This window comes from Glarea lozoyensis (assembly GCF_000409485.1).
Source record: "Glarea lozoyensis ATCC 20868 chromosome Unknown GLAREA7, whole genome shotgun sequence".
Classification (NCBI taxonomy): Eukaryota; Fungi; Ascomycota; class Leotiomycetes; order Helotiales; family Helotiaceae; genus Glarea; species Glarea lozoyensis.
The window spans coordinates 941,895-960,700 of NW_007361002.1; the positions used below are offsets into that span (position 1 = coordinate 941,895).

The 18,806-nt window shown below is 45.8% G+C and overlaps 9 protein-coding genes across 9 annotated transcripts; 5 read left to right on the forward strand and 4 right to left on the reverse strand.

The window, feature by feature from the left end:
• Positions 1 to 30: 30 nt before the first annotated feature.
• Positions 31 to 2,092, reverse strand: GLAREA_01500 ((Trans)glycosidase; the record flags this gene model as incomplete). The annotated part of the gene is made up of 2 exons (XM_008088716.1): positions 31 to 1,622; positions 1,675 to 2,092. 2 exons carry the CDS (start codon positions 2,090 to 2,092, stop codon positions 31 to 33), a joined length of 2,010 nt encoding a protein of 669 aa, XP_008086907.1.
• Positions 2,093 to 2,460: 368 nt separating this feature from the next.
• On the forward strand, positions 2,461 to 3,773 carry GLAREA_01501 (thiamine diphosphate-binding fold (THDP-binding); the record flags this gene model as incomplete). The annotated part of the gene is made up of 3 exons (XM_008088717.1): positions 2,461 to 3,071; positions 3,123 to 3,688; positions 3,736 to 3,773. 3 exons carry the CDS (start codon positions 2,461 to 2,463, stop codon positions 3,771 to 3,773), a joined length of 1,215 nt encoding a protein of 404 aa, XP_008086908.1.
• Positions 3,774 to 4,358: 585 nt separating this feature from the next.
• Positions 4,359 to 5,479, forward strand: GLAREA_01502 (Subunits of heterodimeric actin filament capping protein Capz; the record flags this gene model as incomplete). Its single annotated transcript, XM_008088718.1, has 7 exons — positions 4,359 to 4,412; positions 4,468 to 4,486; positions 4,540 to 4,655; positions 4,704 to 4,793; positions 4,842 to 4,894; positions 4,943 to 5,080; positions 5,131 to 5,479. The coding sequence occupies 7 exons, from the start codon at positions 4,359 to 4,361 to the stop codon at positions 5,477 to 5,479; spliced, it is 819 nt and encodes a 272-aa protein (XP_008086909.1).
• Positions 5,480 to 6,141: 662 nt separating this feature from the next.
• GLAREA_01503 (Cytochrome b5-like heme/steroid binding protein) lies at positions 6,142 to 6,876 on the forward strand (the record flags this gene model as incomplete). The annotated part of the gene is made up of 3 exons (XM_008088719.1): positions 6,142 to 6,260; positions 6,526 to 6,652; positions 6,715 to 6,876. 3 exons carry the CDS (start codon positions 6,142 to 6,144, stop codon positions 6,874 to 6,876), a joined length of 408 nt encoding a protein of 135 aa, XP_008086910.1.
• Positions 6,877 to 7,349: 473 nt separating this feature from the next.
• GLAREA_01504 (RING/U-box) lies at positions 7,350 to 7,959 on the reverse strand (the record flags this gene model as incomplete). Its single annotated transcript, XM_008088720.1, has 2 exons — positions 7,350 to 7,894; positions 7,941 to 7,959. The coding sequence occupies 2 exons, from the start codon at positions 7,957 to 7,959 to the stop codon at positions 7,350 to 7,352; spliced, it is 564 nt and encodes a 187-aa protein (XP_008086911.1).
• A 1,153-nt stretch (positions 7,960 to 9,112) lies between these two features.
• GLAREA_01505 (MFS general substrate transporter) lies at positions 9,113 to 10,839 on the forward strand (the record flags this gene model as incomplete). The annotated part of the gene is made up of 2 exons (XM_008088721.1): positions 9,113 to 9,543; positions 9,594 to 10,839. 2 exons carry the CDS (start codon positions 9,113 to 9,115, stop codon positions 10,837 to 10,839), a joined length of 1,677 nt encoding a protein of 558 aa, XP_008086912.1.
• Positions 10,840 to 14,019: 3,180 nt separating this feature from the next.
• Positions 14,020 to 15,218, forward strand: GLAREA_01506 (Ribosomal protein S5 2-like protein; the record flags this gene model as incomplete). Its single annotated transcript, XM_008088722.1, has 2 exons — positions 14,020 to 14,950; positions 15,001 to 15,218. The coding sequence occupies 2 exons, from the start codon at positions 14,020 to 14,022 to the stop codon at positions 15,216 to 15,218; spliced, it is 1,149 nt and encodes a 382-aa protein (XP_008086913.1).
• Positions 15,219 to 15,473: 255 nt separating this feature from the next.
• On the reverse strand, positions 15,474 to 15,835 carry GLAREA_01507 (uncharacterized protein; the record flags this gene model as incomplete). Its single annotated transcript, XM_008088723.1, has 2 exons — positions 15,474 to 15,659; positions 15,725 to 15,835. 2 exons carry the CDS (start codon positions 15,833 to 15,835, stop codon positions 15,474 to 15,476), a joined length of 297 nt encoding a protein of 98 aa, XP_008086914.1.
• Positions 15,836 to 16,383: 548 nt separating this feature from the next.
• GLAREA_01508 (Zn2/Cys6 DNA-binding protein) lies at positions 16,384 to 18,716 on the reverse strand (the record flags this gene model as incomplete). The annotated part of the gene is made up of 5 exons (XM_008088724.1): positions 16,384 to 16,560; positions 16,700 to 17,027; positions 17,078 to 17,364; positions 17,414 to 18,228; positions 18,434 to 18,716. 5 exons carry the CDS (start codon positions 18,714 to 18,716, stop codon positions 16,384 to 16,386), a joined length of 1,890 nt encoding a protein of 629 aa, XP_008086915.1.
• Between the last annotated feature and the right edge of the window lie 90 nt (positions 18,717 to 18,806).

Sequence of the window (18,806 nt, forward strand, 5' to 3'; positions counted from 1 at the left end):
ATGACCAAACAATATCCATCTATAGAAACCTCAATAGGTTTCCGGAATCCCCGCAAAATTCGGAGCTGCAGGTGTACAATTATACGACCTAGCATATGCCTTCGCTGGCAAAATTCCAGCCGCAAGACCAAGTTGATAACTCCACTGTGTAGCCGACTCCGTTTTCCACGTCCAGTAAAACCAACCCCATCCCTTTTCAAAACTCGTCATTTGTGCTTCCGCAAACATAAGGAGGAATTGTTTGTAAGCGTCACTGTAAGATCCACTGTTGGCGTTGGCTTCCGTACAGCTACATGCTGAATTCTTCGTCGGACACCCTGGTGAGAGAACTGCTATTGAGGGATCGCCAACGTTATAGTTTCCTTCCCAGCGGGTACCAACGCCGACGTTATTCAGGTTCGGTGCGCAGTCTGTGTCTGCTTGTGACCATTCGGCAAATATGGTTGGACCGAATCCTGTTGCTACGTTCATGCTTTTCGTGGCTTGTTCTGTCCATCCGGAGCAAGCATAGTCGACCTTTTGAGTGTGATTATAGCTGATCTGTCCAGAGTTGAAAATGACATATTGGTGTACATCAAGCACGAGACCCTCCAACCCAGTAAGCTTGCCTTGCCAGTTGTCCAGCCCCATGAATCCGTCTCCAAAAACGACATTTGCTGTAATTCCGTTCTTTCTGACAAGAGTATAAGCGTTGGTTGTCCAGGCCAGAACGTCCTCTTGTTTTAACGCCGTCATTTTAGGTTCGTTCGCAAGTCCATAGAACGTGACGATATTCTTGTATCTGTCCTGCGCAAAGAACTTCGATAGTTTATCATGCATGTCGAGTGCCCTTTGTCCATTCGTTGCTCCATTTGCTCCGTTTAACCACCCAATGGCCCCAAGCCGTCCGCTATGATTCCAACCATTCTGACTTCCAGGCAATCCATGTACATCAAGGTTGACTCTGAGACCGTGCTTACGAGCCCACTCGATGCCCCTAAGTAAATAGCGCCACGAAACTCGATAGACATAAGGGTCTCCGTCGTATACGGCCACAGCCCAGTACGAGAATGGAATTCTCACATGATCCAAACCTGCATTCGCAATATCTATGAAGGTCTGCTCACTGACGAAAGTCGCATAGTGTTTTTCCAGTCTTGCCTTTGCTTGGGAGCCAAGTGAGGTCGTTAGAGTATATTCGTCAACGATTCCACCACTGAATAGGGAAGGTGTAATGAAGGGCTCAAGTGAAAGCCATCCTCCAATATTGACTCCCCGTGCTGGCCTTGTGGCGTAGGAACCCCATGATGTCGCGATCGGTGGCACGTTATCATTTGCTGCCTTTGAATCGTCCCAAGTAGACAATAGCCCCATTACAGGCAGACCACCGACTGTTTCATCGGTATATGTGACATTAAAATCTGTGGTATCGTACCATGAGAATGGGTCTAGGTCGGTGCCTTTCGCAGTGGCTGGAATACTCGACTCCGATACGCCATTGAGATTCGAATTTGATGGCGCTCCCGTATCGCTAGTCGCAGCTGCTGTAGTTGAACTAGAGCCTTTACTGTTGTTCTTGCTGACAACTACCGCAACTACAATGATTATTATGACAATCACAGTAACAATTCCCAAGATGAGCCCTTTTTTCATATTAGCATGAGTACTCAATCTGTCCGAGTCGCCTCAACTCACATAACCTTTTCTTCTTCTTCCCACCATCACCACCATCTTCGGACCCATAACCTCCCCTTATACCTTTTAGTTTCTGGCTCTTTCCTTCTTCTAATAAGGCACCGCTCACTACTCTTCGTTTCTTCCTTTTATGATCCCTTCTACTCCGTTCATCTACAATCTTCTCATCCACAATCTCTGGTCGCCTTTTCCTTCTTGTTTTCTGCGGCGTCTTCTCCTGTGCCCTCGCTCTTTCGTGTTGATTTATCAGATTCAATTGCGCTAGCGAATTCGCTGATAATGCCTGAGAACTTCTTTCTGACGAAGGAGCTTCGTGTCTGGATCTTCGGGGGGTATCACTATTTCTTCTCCGTCTTTCTCGATGTTGTTCGTGATCGCGGTCTCGTCGTTTTCTTCGTGGTGACTCCTGAGGAGCCATGCTGTTGTTCTCGTCGCAGTAAATAACAGATTTTCGATTTGCCCGATTTCATATATCTGGAGGACAGAATTTCGCTAATGAACAAAAACCAATCAAGGTAAAATACAACAATCTAAAAGGGCGTCTGAACATTTTCTTGTCGTATTCTTGGCTTCATTCGCATACTTGTTTCTGCCAACTTGGACAAAAGCGGGTCCAAGCGGTTGACACAGCAACAATCAGATTTCTATAAGAGCAAGGCCGTTGCCAGGAACCGGCTATCAGCGGGATACCATCAACGACTCTTGTCTTTTGTCAAATGACAACCAAGTTACACTTGCTCAACATGACCTTTTGGACGCACCAAACGGTTCTCAAAACTATACATGATGAGGGTTACACGTAGGATATTCTCAGCATCAAGAGCAGGAATCGATGCTGCATCGAAGACTGTCAGCAAGCATGTAACAACACAAAGACCCCGCCCTTACTCAACTCACCCTCCCAAAGCACGACTGAATGTTCCCACCGACTTTTCGACAACTCCTCTACTCGCTCACAGATCCCAATCTGCCCTTCAAAATGAAGAGCTATCTCCTGAAGCGCGAAATGGTACCACACAGCAGATGAACCTTTTCCAGTCCATAAACGATGCATTGTCAATCGCATTAGCCTCGGATGATTCGGCACTCTTATTTGGTGAGGACGTCGCCTTTGGCGGTGTTTTTCGTTGTAGCATGAACCTGGCAGAGAAGTACGGTTCTGATAGAGTATTTAATACACCTTTGAGCGAACAGGGGATTTTAGGCTTTGCAATTGGAGCTGCAGCTGAGGGGGCGACAGCCGTGGCGGAGATCCAATTTGCCGACTATGTCTATCCAGCTTTTGATCAATTGGTAAACGAAGCAGCCAAATTTCGATACAGAGATGGTGAGGCTGGAAGAAATGTTGGTGGCTTGACTGTGAGAATGCCTTGCGGTGGTGTCGGACATGGCGCATTGTAAGAAGTTTGATCCTCGTTAGCGCTGGTTAAGTTGCTAATTATCTCCAGATATCATTCTCAGTCGCCAGAAAGTTTGTTCACACACATTCCTGGCTTGCGAGTTATAATGCCACGTTCTCCAATACAAGCGAAAGGTCTTCTACTGTCTGCAATCGCAAGTAAAGATCCTTGCGTCTTCATGGAGCCAAAAGCTTTGTATCGAGCTGCTGTTGAACAAGTTCCAACTGCTCCGTACACTTTACCGTTGTCCAAGGCCGAAGTTTTGAGCGAGGGATCGGATCTGACTATTGTCTCATATGGTCACCCTCTTTACACTTGTAGCTCAGCGATCGAGAAGGCAGAGAAAGACTTTGGGGTCAGTATCGAACTAATCGACCTTCGCACAGTGTATCCATGGGACAAAGAGTGCGTGTTGAAGAGTGTAAGGAAAACCGGAAGATGTTTAGTCGTTCACGAGAGTATGGTCAATGCTGGCATTGGCGCTGAGGTAGCAGCAAGCATACAGGAGGATAAGGAGACCTTCCTGAGACTAGAATCTCCAGTATCTAGAGTTGCTGGGTGGAGCATCCACATGGGTCTTCTTTACGAACGATTTAACATCCCGGACGTTGCTAGTAAGTAAAGTGCACCATTATCTACCGAGAAAACTAACATGTTGTAGGGGTGTATGATACAATTAAAAGCACCCTGGAATACTGACGAATGCTTATATGTGCGTTTCGATGCAGACGGTTAGATGAGATAGATGAAGAGAAGCATTATGAATTCTGGCGTTTTGTGGCACTTATGGCGGCTTAGCATGATTTCATGGAGAAGATGCACAAATGCAAAATAAGTAGTCTTTATTATTGAATGAGGCATGATCATATCCAGATTCACCTTTATAAAACCTCTTTCATTTTGTTATTTACTAATTCCCAAAACATGTACTCGAAACTATCAAAGTACATTGACATTATTCCTGGGTCATCTTTTTTCTAGAATAAGATAATCACAAACTATAAACCTTACAATTGCTTAAAATCGAATTTTGTCTTTTCTTAAACGACATGATTGTATGCGTAGCCATCGAGTTGAAAGGAAATCCTCGCTACTCCGTACCCAAGCTTAAGGTTCTCGCCGTTGGATGAACGCGCCACAAGCGAGCTTCCCGCATCAGTCCCTTTGGTGGGGTTCCCAGGTTGTTGTCGTAAAGCCGCCCGCATTAATCAACGTCAACATCAACGCCTTCTGGACGTTGATTCCTGTGAAACCAGGGAGCTTTAAAAGGAAGCAAGATTAGCCATGTCGCAACTAGCAACCGTATCTTCGTTCGTGGCAGGAGCGCCTCCAGGAGAGGTAAGCCAACTTGAAACAACGACCTTGATAGGAGTGTTTGCTAACATGTCTGAAGCTCGCAGATGTCATAGCCGGTACGAAGACCTCTACGCGATCACCGATACGATTACTGAAGCCTTGTTGTTAGACATTAAAGCTCTGACCGTGGATAGTCCAAATCTGGTCTCGCAGCTAGGGCCTGCATTCGAGAAATACAACGAAGAGCAGTTCGCGACGGTCAAGCTGCCTGGAAGCAGTCAACACGTTCGTATTTGCGCAAGACGACGGTATACTATTGTCTAACATCTGAAGGTTATTGTCAGCTCGCACAATTCTCTCGGGGATGGAAGATACTACGATGTCGAGAGCTCGTCTAGTTTCGCATTCGATCACAGTACACAGGTTAGGCATTGCAAATTTGGTCGGAGGGTAGTTGGCTGATTGAGGTAGAAAGCTAGTGCGGTTCAGAGCTACGTGTTAGAGAGCAGTCAATCTGATTTAATGTATGTTGAGCAGCTTTGATTCCATGAGGGAGCTAATATCCAAGTCAGCAAGTCTCTGCTCAAAAGTCTCGGAACGCACAGCAAAGAGCACTATCCAAATGCATCATATGGCGTTTATCCAATTGAGAGAGACTCAAAGATCGCGATATTGGTGGTTGCAAACAAATATAGCCCAAACAATTTCTGGTTAGTCGGGCCGTACCAGATTAATTATCACGTCTGACAGCGAACACTAGGAACGGACGGTGGCGGTCGCTTTACATCTACTCTCCTTCCTCATCTCAGCTAGAGGGCAGTCTCAAGGTTGACGTTCATTACTATGAAGACGGAAACGTTCGCCTTTTGACCACAAAACCAGTGTCAGTATCGGTCTCTTCGGGATCTGCTTCAACAATCATGCGAGAGATCAGTGTAGCCGAGAAGAAGTATCAAGAAGAAGTCAACAAGGGCTTTAATAGTTTGAGCGAGGGAGCATTTAAAGGGCTAAGGAGACAGTTGCCAATCACGAGACAGAAGATTGAGTGGGACAAAATTGCGGGATATCGACTTGGTCAAGATATAGGTGGAGGAAGCTCTAAAAGGTAGCCTTGCATTTCAGCTTACGTTTCGAGTACCATATTATCTGGAATAGATAAAGATTCATGAACGTGGTTGTTCGCTCGGATCATCCGAATGTTTTCTTGCTCCAAAGTATTTATCCCTCTTTCCCAATGGAGTAAAAAATTCCGCAATTCCCACCACGATCGCTGCTAGTGTTTATGAGAAGCTTCTACCTTGCGGTCCAACTGTGTTTGGCGTGGACCTACAAGCGAGAGGTGACAATCGGCGTTCAATATAAAAGTCAATCGTTGATACTGAACTCGTTCTACACAACAGCCGTTCATATATGCCTAGCCTAGCGATGAATTGTGTATTCCAAGTCTCTGCTCTGACCAATTGCACGTTCGCTTTTGCTGACCGACCTTTTAATTCGGTGGGGGTTTAGCGGCCTACCGAAGCCGCGGCCCTTGCAACGCCGCTAGTAGAAGGCTCAGGAAATCGGGAGATTTACATCTGACTCTGGACCAACAATTGTTCTATACACCTGGCTTTTTGAACCTCCCCGCAAACCAACTTCAGATTGATTCAGTTCACCTCTGTCGCGTGCACCAATCTCGAGACTCGATAGCTATCCAACAAATCGATCAACGTTCCTCAAGAATCCTCCACCACCTTCGCACTTCCTGTTCGCAGATAACGTACTCAACATGTCTGAGGGAAAGGTCTACACATATGCGGATGTCGCATCGCACTCGGGGAAGAAGGACTTGTTCATGGTCATCCACGATAAGGTTTACGACGCAACCGCTTTCGTTGACGAGCATCCGTAAGTCTCAATTATATCTTACTGGACCCCTATTGCACGTTCGCACGGCCACTTTTGAGCTCATCTAGAGGATGCGATTAGAGGAGCCAGCCGGCCCCACGCATAAATTGTTGAGATGCTTGAAGACCTTAGGAAACCTTTCGCATTTCATCGCGAGTGTAGCTGGGACGGAAATTGCTTTGCCTAGACTGCTCCTTATGCGATTTTGTTGGGATTTGGAAAACCGAAATCGGCTAAATTAAGTGATGCTAACATGTGTAAATAGAGGTGGAGAGGAAGTTCTGCTAGATGTTGGTGGACAGGATGCGACTGAAGCCTTTGAAGATGTCGGACACAGTGATGAGGCAAGGGAAATCTTGGATGGTCTGCTTAAAGGCGATTTGAAGCGTGTTGTAAGCAGCCATGACATGGTAGCCCTTCAATTTCCTCCCAACCACACTAACGAAACACACAGGAGGGAGACCCAAAGCCAAAAGTCTCAGCGCCTACATCTTCGAGCTCCGCAACTGCGACCGACGGTGGAATGGGTCTTGGTCTATACGCTGTTGTTCTTGTTGGAGCTGTCGCCGCTTTCGGTGTCTATAAGTATATGCAAAGCCAAGAGGGCAATGCGTAGATTGGCAGGATGAGGGTTATAAAGGATTTGAAGGATCTAGGAAACGGAAGGCTAACAGGGAGTTTGATTTCGTGGGACATATGGGGCACAATTGATGCATTTTCTCAACATCGAATTAATAGAGAAGGGTGTAGATCAGTTGCTACGTGACATACTCAACAACATGTTTTTGGCAAGAAGTTGTATTCAAATGATGATCAATGACAGCTTTTGGATAAGAGATTTCCAGGCCGATGTGGAGGCTTCTGCACAGCGTCCAAATACGAGCCAAAACCTTCAATAATTTATTTTTGCAATAATTCATCGTTTCCCCTCACATGCCGATAGGGATCACTGCCTCAGAAGTTGTCCTTGGTTGATACTTTCTAAACCATACTTTCTGGGGTGGTATCGACTTATCATGCATGTGCCTGTCTTAGATCTACACTCCCGAACGCCATGCTACACAAAAGGCAAAGGAAAGCGCCGCTGGATCAAGAGTACATTCCCATCTCATCATCTTCCTCATCCTCGCTATCGACTTTTTTTGGCTTTTCCTTCTTCTTAATCATCTCCTTTCGATCCAGCGGACAAGTACCCTTCATCAACAGCCAAGGGCTAACACACTCCAAATCGAATTTATGAGTCTTATGACACGGTAGAACCACCACTAACGGGTATTGATCGTCCAAAAACTTCTCATTGCAAATCGGACATGTCTCTCCCTGTTTCAACTGCTTCTTCGGTACCCTCTCCAGCTCATCGAGATACGTCTGCGGTACGCCGCTTGGCTCATCTTCTCCCTCTTCAATAGACCCAATCAGGTTATCCAAGAACTCGGAATGCGAAGCGTCGCTGCTGTTCACCTGTAGAAAACGGAATTGGTCGCCCAGAAGTCTCGAGGCCGCCGCGGTGTCAATTGGCATTGGCTGGGCGTGAGGATTGCTGGTCTTGATTACTTCTAGCTGTGCGAAGAAGGAGGACATGTCCGGGCGTTTGTTGGGTTTCGAGGAGCCTTCGAATTTCACATTGTGCTCGACTAGTTATTTGTTAGGTGTAGTGGGGTAGTGAGGTGGGGGTGTTACCAAAGTATGGACTTGCCATTTTGGCAGGATGTTTGGAAGATCGATGCTCTACTGGAGAGTGTATATGCAGACCAAGACCTCGGTCAAAGGATTGGGAGGTTGAGAACTAATCGTCTTCTGTGTTCACAGTTTATGTCTTGTATGCTTCAAGGCTTGGAAGGCAGACGGTTGACGCGACTTCTCAAGCTTCGCTTGGCGGGGTCAAGGCTGAAGTAAGGCGACGCAACTACAACGTCCTTCAACCATGTTGCAACTCAACCTCAGATTATTCATTCGCTGAAGGGGGCAAAGGCTCCGGGTCTCCATGTGTTTCAACTCGGTTGTTAAATCCCTTCTCTAGCACTCGCCTCGTCCCGTTACGGCATTTCCCTCCCACCATGGAATTCTGATTCTGTGGTCACAAATTCACAATGCCATTCTTGAGCGCGACGGCTTCACCGGGTACTTGGGATGATGGCAAGACTGAAATACTACCATTAAGAGGCATTTGCCAAGGACGCGGCTCCTTTGACTACCGGTACAGCAACGACATCGTCCCTTTTGGGCCTTATGGCTGTCTCCGCGTTTTCCAACTACCGGGTCTAAACTCGACCACTAACCCTTATACCAAGACACTTGCAACCTCGAAGTCTTTGCTTCACCCTTCGTTTTCCATTCCGGGAACCTCCTCAGCTCCACGATGCTTAAGAAATCATCAGATAATGGCCCTACCACTCCCGTTTCGGAGATCTAAAGAATTGCCGAAAAGTGGGTGTTCTTCCTTATCGGAAATCCGAATTGGTGAAAATATCTCAAGCTACCACTCAAGAGCCCTGAAAATGGATTTTGCATACGATCATACCCAAGTCTTGTGGCGTTTTCTACGTCAAAAATAAGAATATCCCCCCCTACCTAGCACTACACTATACTTCGAACAGTTTAGGAAGTATCGTTTGAGTAAGTGCTAAGCAGGATAGCTAATGAGCAGAGACACAACGAGCAAGTTCACAAGCCCGACATATCCGTCAATATTGAATTGTTGATTGTTTATATATACTTTCGTTTACCCTGAGAGTGCTCTCGTCTTTGAATTATACATTGCTTTCGCTTTAGGTTCAGCAAGGAAAATAAAGCACTACGCCACCGTCTTTACAGCAGTCTCATATATTGCTCGCTGGATTCGTCGTTCGAAAATGGGTGGGAACGATTTGGTCCGAGTCGATACGAATATATTACCGAAATCACAACTCATTATAGTCTTTTGCGGCTTGGCCACTGCGCTTCTGATATCATTCATTGATCAGAATTCTATTGGAATAGCTCTGCCAACCATTGGAGAAGACCTTGACTCGGCAACAACGATAGCATGGGCAGGAACTTCGAGCTTGATTGCTAATACAGTATTTCAAGTTCTATATGGAAGAATCTCCGATATTGTGGGAAGAAAAGTGGTATTCCTAACAGCTGTAGGGCTGTTGGCAATCGGAGACTTGGCTTGCAGTTTTGCACAAACCGGACCACAAATTTATGCTTTCAGAGCTATTTCCGGTATTGGCAATGGAGGAATTGCAGCCTTGACAATGATTATAGTCTCTGACGTTGTGACTTTGGAAAACCGCGGAAAGTGAGTAGTCTCTGGGATTTTGTTTTAAGTGCTTTACTAATGTTCTCTAGATATCAAGGCATCCTAGGTTCCTGTGTAGGTCTGGGAAATACTATCGGTCCATTCCTAGCAGCAGGTTTCGTACAGACGTCAACATGGAGGGCCTTATTCTGGACTATATGTCCTTTGGCCGTTCTTACCGGTGTGCTAGTTGCCTTTACCCTTCCACCAAGCAAGACTCACGGCAATATGAAAGCCAAGATCAAATCGGTTGACTACTTTGGCACAGTCTTCAGCTCAGCAGCCATCTTGCTCCTTCTTATTCCTATCTCGGGTGGAGGAACCTACTTCGACTGGGCAAGCCCAATGGTTATTACCATGCTCACACTCGGAAGCATATGTGCTGTCATATTCCTCGTCGTGGAGTGGAAGTTTGCAGCCATGCCTATGATGCCACTACATTTGTTCCGGAATCAAGCAGTTTGTGTTATCCTGATACAAAACTTCTTCTTCGGGATAGTCTACTACTCACATCTCTATTATCTACCAATCTACTATCAAAATGTACGGCAATATTCTCCAATACTTTCCGCCGCCCTCACCATCCCATTTGTTGCTGGACAGTCATTATTTTCCATCCTTTCTGGACAATATGTTTCCCGCCTCAAGCGCTACGGCGAGGTCATCTGGGTTGGATATGGTTTGTGGACCCTCGGAGCCGGTCTAGTTCTGACGTTCAACCGCAACACACCGCAATGGCAAATGGTCATCATCCTCTTCATTGAAGGTGTGGGTGTGGGAAATGTTTTCCAGCCAACTCTTGTTGCAGCACAAGCACATTCATCGAAGAATGACCGTGCTGTAGTCACCAGCATACGCAACTTCATGCGGTCACTCGGAGGTTCTGTTGGCCTCGCACTGTCGTCGGCAATATTTTCAAATTCTCTTGAAGGAGCACTCGATTCCGTCAGTAGCCAGCTTCCCGAGGGATATGTGCGGGAGGTCCTAACGTCGATTCTGAGCGTCCCAGATGTCTCTGTCTTGAATCCCAGCCAGGTGAACGAGGTCTTAGATACATACATGGATGCTAGCAAATCGGTTTTCTACACTTGGGTACCATTCATGGCAGTCTGCCTAGTGTTGTGTATTTTTATCAAGGACAAAGGATTGCAGAGGAAGGAAGAGAAGCAGGCTGTTTCTGAGGCTAGCACACCGGGGGACACAATCGATGGAGAGAGTGAAGATGATGTTCGAAATAGCCGAAGTGTGGAAGATGTGGAAAAGGCGGAAGGAGAAGTGCCAAACGGTAGAAGGTGATAACCGACTTGAATGATAGTAGGCTCTTGGCTACATCATTATCGCTTGATAACCAGAATCCTGATCTAGTGTTCGGATGCCTGTGAAAGAACTTTCACATCATGCGCTGATCCGGGCAGTCAATCTATGACTGTTTTGTTGCACATCGAGTCTGTACTCTGAATATTCGGAGGGATAAAAACTTTGTAGCTCAGCCCGCGGTCGTCATTAATTTCCCATCCAATTACATGCTCGCAGCCCGTCGGCATGGGGGCCATGTGTGTCAGACTTCGATGGCACATGCATTTTTGGAGTGTGTGAACTGTGTCGGCCAAAACTCCCTTAGAATACTACATGTATCAAACTCTATCGTGGAGCTTTATACATTGTACTGCATCAGTTATTCGCAAGTCCACTCAGGTTTGGTACTACAGTAGAACCTCGCCATAAGAATGTGGGGCGGAGACAGCAATATATATTCTAATATAAGGTATTCTAATGAAGAGTATAAGTGGGTCCAAATCCAATAAGAGCCTAACTTGAGGTTCGCAGAGCCTGTACGCCAAAAAACCCTGTTATTTGCTACTGACTCGCAGACTTCAGCTTGCGCTCAACAATCTCAGATCCCATCCTTTCTAACGCCCTAATATTGACTCTATTCCCATCTAATTACTGTAATTCGTATAGCTTCAAGAGCTTAATTGCCTCTATCGCATCTTTTATTAAAACCTTTAGAACCTCTACTAGTTCATCCTTATCTTCTTCTTCGTCCTCCTTAATTGAATACCGCTCGATAATTGACTCCATTATATCGGTTTCTTCGTTAATAATCTACTCTTCGGGTGGGTTAATAAATCGATTAATATTTATTAATTCAGCGATGCCTGGCAGACGTTAAATTGCGGCTTAAAGCTCTAAACGATTAGGATCTATTAGCTTAATATCTAAGGTTTTCTTTAGCTTCTCGAAATAAGTAGATCTGTACCAACACCTCTTAATTGTTAATTGAGTAACTTCGTCCCAGGCTGCAACACTCTATCGTATGGCGTGGAGTAGAGTTACTGTCTTATTTAGATCTCGGCCAGCCTTATATTCTTGTAACATATAGAGCACCCATTTCTTTCGATATCGAAGCTTGAACGAAGCTATAATCCCTTAATCCATTAGCTGCCAATAAGAGGTTGTATTTAGAGGTAGCCACATCATTCGGACGTTAGATAAACTATCTAATCCTCTAACTGCCTAAACAGTAAGTTCGTGACCCGAAAAGTTATCTATTAATAAAAGAACCTTTCTACCCCTCATCTTACGGTCGAAGTCGCGTAAGAACTCTTCGCAGATCGAACCCGTTATCCACTTCGTCTTATTATTTCGATAGGTCATCCTAAGGAGCCGTTTATTAATGTTTTTAAAGTATCGTGGGTTCTTAGATTTACCGATAATCTAGTGTTCGTGCCTCTTAGATCTATCTACGTTTAAGGTTATTGCCAACGTTATTCTATCCTTCGACTTCTTTCCGCCAGCCGTAGCTTCGGTAGCTAAAGATCGATCAGGTGTAAGCTTCCAATATAGACCCGTCTCGTCTATATTGAAGGTATCTTTGCGTCCGTACGTGGCACAAACAGCTCGAACGTCTTCTATCTGTTTAATTGCGGCTTCGGTGTTAATTGCCGTATCACCAGCTTCACCATGCCTCACGAACTCCCTAATCTTGAACCGCCTCTTAAACCCATCTAACTACCCATTTGACTACTTTGGCTCTACCGTAACTCTATCCCGGTATTGAGGAAGCTTGTGCCAAAGCTCGTGAGCCTTAGCCTTCAAGATATCGCCCGTAATCGTCGCTTTCTTCTTTTATATATATTGTTGCCATTCGAAGAGCGCATATTCGAGTGATAAAAAGTCGCCTTTATAATGCCGCTTTACACCCAATTGATAAGGCTTTCGAGTATCGGAATCGAGGTTTAAATAGCTCGCAGATAAGATCTTCGATACTTGACCTTGTTCTAACTCTCTACTAGTCTCGTTTTTAAACTAAGCAATAAGGTGCTTTTGCGGCCCAGGATAGCTATCGTTGCGACGACGAATATTGCGACGCTCAAGGTCGGTAAGCGCTCGACGACGCTTGATTAAGTCTTCCGAAGCCATATCTAAATATATATATAAGAATATTATTACTCGGAACACGTTCGGGGACCGTAAGAAGTAAGAATATATGCCAACAGTGAGGTTATTCTTAATTATCACCAAAAACAGGTTGGGACCGAGAATGTTATCCTTATATATAAGGTATTCTTAAGGCCAATATGCTTATGGCGAGGTTCTACTGTATGGCTAGACAATTTGGGACAAGAAAAATCAAAAAGCTTGAAATTCCGCACAGGCGAACCAAAACAACAGAGAAGAAGAGGGGTTTGATTGAAATTCGTAAGAGGTTCGCAAGAAAAGATATAAGTGTATATATATATATTTGGCGGGAAATAGAATCTACGTGGTTCAAACTTCACAGCATGTTTGGATGCTTTGTCCAGAAGACATTCTTTAAGTTAAGCTGAAAGAGTCCTAGTCTCAAATTTTAGTTTGATTGCAAATATGGTTGGAAAAAAATGAGCCATAGCAGCATAAAGATATGTAGAATCTCTTTTGTTGTTCAACGAAGCAAGAGGGCTGGCAAGTTCAGAATGAAGGTCAAACAGACAGATGTACTTCAATCAAACGCAAGTTGCTAGAAAGACTTCCATCTTCCGTCAGAAAGTTCCGACTCCATAGATCAATTGTCTGCAAGGTAAAAACTTCAATAGTGGCAATTGCTGGAGCATAAATGAGTATATCCAAAGGCAAACCAAGACCTTTCAAAACCAGAACCATGAATATGAGTGAGTGATGGCGCCAAAGGCCTTATGATTCAAGTCGAGGACTCGGTACAACGTCGGGCTGTTGACCCCCTTACATAAGCATTCCGAGAAGCGACAATGCCCAAAAAATATTGAGCCTCATTGCAGCAAGACAAGTAGAACAGAGCCATTGAGAGGCGCCCGCAGACTCATATCCAGAGCTATGAGTATCTCACGGCCTGCAAGATGCGTCTTCTCTGCCCCCGCGTTACCGCGAATACGCCCACGCGTTCGATGTCGAAACTTTCATTCCTCCCTGAACCTATGCGAACGAAAGCCCAAACACCCTAGCATCAAGGCCGCCGATATGGGGCTTATTGAGAAACAGAATCGAGAGATGAAGGAACGCGCACGCGAGAACTTCAAGCCATACACTGAGAAGGAAAAGGCAGCTCTTGCGGCGAAATATACCCCAGAGCAAATCGCGGCAATCGAAGCAGGAGAAGCAGCCATTGATCCAGTAGATATGAATGAGGGAGGTGTTATAAGATCAGACTGGGGGACTCTTGATTATCTCGATGATTTCAGTACGATGAGAACCATGGTGGACAGGAACTATTTCAACCAGGATGGACCGAAAGACCCAAACGCGAGGATGATGACCGAGCAAGAATCCATGGAGGCAAACCACGACTTTCTTAAAAAGATATACGAAGAGAACCCATTGCCAGAGGACTACAATCCGGAAAATGAGGAGCACGTTGCGAAGCTTCGCCCAAATAGGAAGGATCTGTTACGATCGTTCGACGAAGTGCCTTCTTCAATGGGAACTCATGGCCCGATAAAGGAACCGTCCTTGATGGCGCCTGGTATTCCGATAGACATCGAGTCGGAGCTTGACCAGTCGGAAGTTGTGAAGAAGAAGGTCGAAACACAGGAAGAGGAGGATACTAGAGATCCAGATGGTGTATATGACCGTTTCCGCAAGCAAACTGGCTTGACGCTAGACGAAATCCTCAAGCTTAATTGCAAGATTCTTGTCCAGCATAATGTTACCAACCAAACGCGATTAGGAAAGATACAAAGCGTCTACGCTCTTGCGATCTCCGGCGACGGGGATGGAAGATTGGGGATTGGCGAAGCAAAAGGGCAGGAACCATTAGATGCTATGAACAATGCGAAGATGCAGGCCATGAAATCCATGCAACCTATACCGAGATACGAAGAGCGCACGATATTTGGTGATGTAGAGGGTAAGGTGTCTGCTGTAAAGGTCCAGCTTATGAGCAGACCGCCAGGTAAATGCCACCTGCCCATCAATCGAGAGAACACGCTAACATAAAATCAGGATTTGGGCTTCGTTGCCAGCATCTGATTTTCGAAATGGCACGCGCAGCCGGACTTCAAGATCTTGCCGCCAGAGTCCCACGATCTCGTAACAAGATGAACACCGTAAAAGCAGCATACCAAGCCTTGATGAAGCAGCGAATTCCAGATCAGATAGCGCGGGGACGAGGAAAGAAGTTGGTGGATGTAAGGAAAGTGTATTATGGTGGCCGAAATTAGTCGTTGTATAAAGTCAAAGCATTTCTGTATGTATGAGTATAAATGTATTCGGATTCGGAGTTGCATGCATAATCAATCAGGCGCAGAAGCGATGAATATGAGCACGCTTCTTCCGTATCCTCCTTGTATATTTGACTGGGTATCTCTGGTAATGTCGACTAACGCCTATCATGCTGTACTTTGTATCATAACTCCATCACTCAACACGCTGCTCTTTCGCCAACTTAAATCCTCATCTTCCTCCACCGCCCTTCATCACGGTTCACTCCCCCCTTCATCCACATTAGGATCTCCCGAATAAGTCTCCTGCTCCAGCACAATACTATAAACACTAGCCTTCAACAACGTAAACACCAAGCTCGTCTTCCTCTCCAATTGTCGCAGGCCATCGAGGATTTCGGACGTGGGCGCGTTGGCCAGGATGTCTAGGTGGTTCGCTAGCTATTTGAAATAGGCTATTAGTTTCAAATGTACAGTGAAAATAAATTCCAAGAGGGAGAGGCTACTTTTTTCATGTTCTCTGCTAATCTTTCGTATTCATCCAGAACGTCTTGCTCGAGGGGTGTGAGATCTTCGTTTTGCGCCGGGTTTGTTGTGGTTGCATCTGAGGTATCCATGTTGATTTTGGTTCGCAGACAGCTCTATCTCTGACGGTGTTTGTGAAATGGTTGTAATTGCGAGACCTTGAACGCCGTCTTGAGATTATTGGTTGGAAGTTGAGGTAACGCGCTTTTGGAGGGGATTCGCGAACGCGGGATGTGTTTTGGGGGTGGGGTTACACGTGATCATTTGCATTTAGCAAGTATATACTGTAAACCCTCTTCACTTCATGATTGTGTGAAAAATCCGAGCATAATGTGGATGCTGTAGAGAGATGTGAGATCGTTCACGAGAAGTGGCTTTATGGAAGCAATTTCCATATTGCAGTTATCTCAGGCCCCTTCTACAGGGTGGAAGGTCTTACCACTGAAACCAGTAACGGAACATAACTTTTCAATTGCAATCATATATCTCATTAATCCTAAAGAACGAACGTCATATCCAAGCAACTCTTAAGCCCATTGTAAACGCAAACCCCTAAAAGTTCCAGCTTGTTTCAAAAATCGCCATGCTGCATTAATCCGACATCGATGTTCGGTTCAAGAAATATACCCAGACAAAAGGCTTAGTGGAGCAAGTCCAGCTCGTCCATGATTCTCTGGTCGTCAATCATCACTCTCATCACATCCTCTTGAGCGAAGTTGGTCCAGTAGCCTGATTCGACCGCAATCTTCTTGGACTGGAAAATCTCTTGAGCGACGCCTTTTACTTGGCCGAAGGCTTTACCGGCGGAAGGCCAAACCTGCGTGCGAATGGTCAGTATTGCGATACAAGAATCCGCAAAGCTGGAGTAACATCGCACTTTTCATAGGTCTCTTGCTACTAGAAAGTGGGGGCAAAAGAAAAAGCTCGGCAGGAGGAAGAAAGCACATAAAACTTACCTGCCACAGGGTCTTCAGAGCTCCAGTATTCAAGCGTAATTGTTGTTTGAGGTCATCGTCTTGCATATATGGCATCAGGGTAGACCAGCACGAGAGATGTACAATGGAGCCGAGCGTAACAACACAGGTGAAGAAATGCGTATGTTTGATCAAAGGAACTGGAATGGAAATGAGTTTGGATATATCTTGTGCGGCTTGTACTGTCTTTGCGGCGTGGATATTGTAGTTTTCTCCCGGAATAATAGGTTTATGTGGCGCGCACGAGGTGACACCCTTGGCAACACTGGAGTCGAGTTCGGAAAACTCGCGGTGCAAGACAATAGTCGTTCTGATTGTGTGGTCAGAGGGGTGTCTTTGACGAGAAAGGAGGTGACATACGCTTCAGTAATCATATGTGCTTGGAAAAGCATCTCATCAAGCTTGCCCTCGTTGTTAATGAACTTCTTCTTGTTTTCTGGGAGGTGTAGACGCCAGGTAACAAGATGATTATCAACACGAAGGATAGCGTCCCCATCGGGAGTAGAACTTTGGAGCAGGCCAGAAGATAAAACCCGGCCAAGGTTGCGAAGTGCAGCAATTCTATATGCGAAGGACGAAAACGTGAGCTCCTTGCCATCGAAAGACTCATCATCAAAATCGCTAAGCGAACTGGGCTGTGGAATGAACTTTTAATCTGTCAGCACTGGAAAAGGCAGTTGGAATTAAGAGGCTTACTCCAGACAGGTACTCCTTCTCTTCACAGGGAAGGTCAACATCATTTGGCATATCCTTCATTCGGAAGTCGCTCTTTTGATGAACGCCTGCAATCATACCGTCGACTATATAGAGCTCCCACCATGTTCGTCTCCAGCTTTCCTCGGCTATTTGTGAGCCATTGCTATTTAGGAACGCAAATTCACGCTTGTTCATTCGTAATTTAAGCGCCAGATCCTGAGCATCCATAAGAATCTGCAAAGCTTTCTCTTGGTATGTATACCCATCGAGACCGATAGTCAAAATGAGCATGGCTTGAACTCTGTACGCATCTTGAGGGCAGTCTGCGCCATATACAAGACGTTCAGCCTCCAAACCAAGGGCCACAGTATTTGCCGAAGATACATATGCAGAACCTACATAGCGCATAGCAGCGAGCAAGTGTTCCAACCCTTGCTTTTGCCTTAATTCCATGAACTCCGTACGGGGGAGCAGGAATGGATGCGCTGGATGGAAATGGTAGAAGAACGCCTCGATGCATCTTTCACGCAGTTCAAGACCAGAAGTAGAGGCGGGAAGATTCTTGTTTGGATCGTAGGTTGTCAGATCATTGTTAACGTCGTATGGAATATCAAGGGGACGTGGTACCGCCTGCAATCTGTTGTCTGGTGGTGTGGCCAGGCCGGTAGGTACATGCGGACCTCTTCCAGCATTGGGGTTAATCATAGGGCAACTCGATCCGGCGCCTGGAGCGGCCGTTGGGATTTTGCCTTGAACTCCATTTTTACGAGGGCCTTTGAAGCCCCTTCTGCTCCGCACATATACACATTCGAAGCCTGATATATGACAACGATTAGCAGTTGCGCGTGTATGCTATATCCCAGCCTTTATATATCTCATATAAAAGATCGTAGTGTTTTGAATTTAACAGCTCAAGCTCAAGGTGAAAAGCCCATTAAGAGGCTTCTGAGCTTACGGTGTTAAGGTGGTAAGAAGGGTGGATAGATGAAGAGTAAACCACTAAGAAGCAGGTAGTCTTACTATTGGCAGAACATCTGGTGCATGGACTCAGTCCATCGCATTTTAAGTGCTTTGAACGACAAGCAACGCAAGCAGACGGCACTGTTACTCGTTCCTTGCTCTGGTCAGAGGCCGACTGATTCGCGGAGTTTATTGAGGGCTGGCTTTCGCTTCCTTCAGATTGGCTCTTTGGAGATTGCTGCGAACTGGGTGGGCGTGTCGACGATGTGGGTGTCTCTAGAGGGCTGGTCAGGGCAGAAGTAGTTGTAGTCGAGCCTGACGGGCTCGAAGATGACCAAGACATACTGCCGAGTCAGTCGGGGAGGTTGAAAGGTGGAGTAATGCTAGAGTGGCCGGTCCCTTTCTGGATGTTTGAAGGGATTATGGAAAGCAA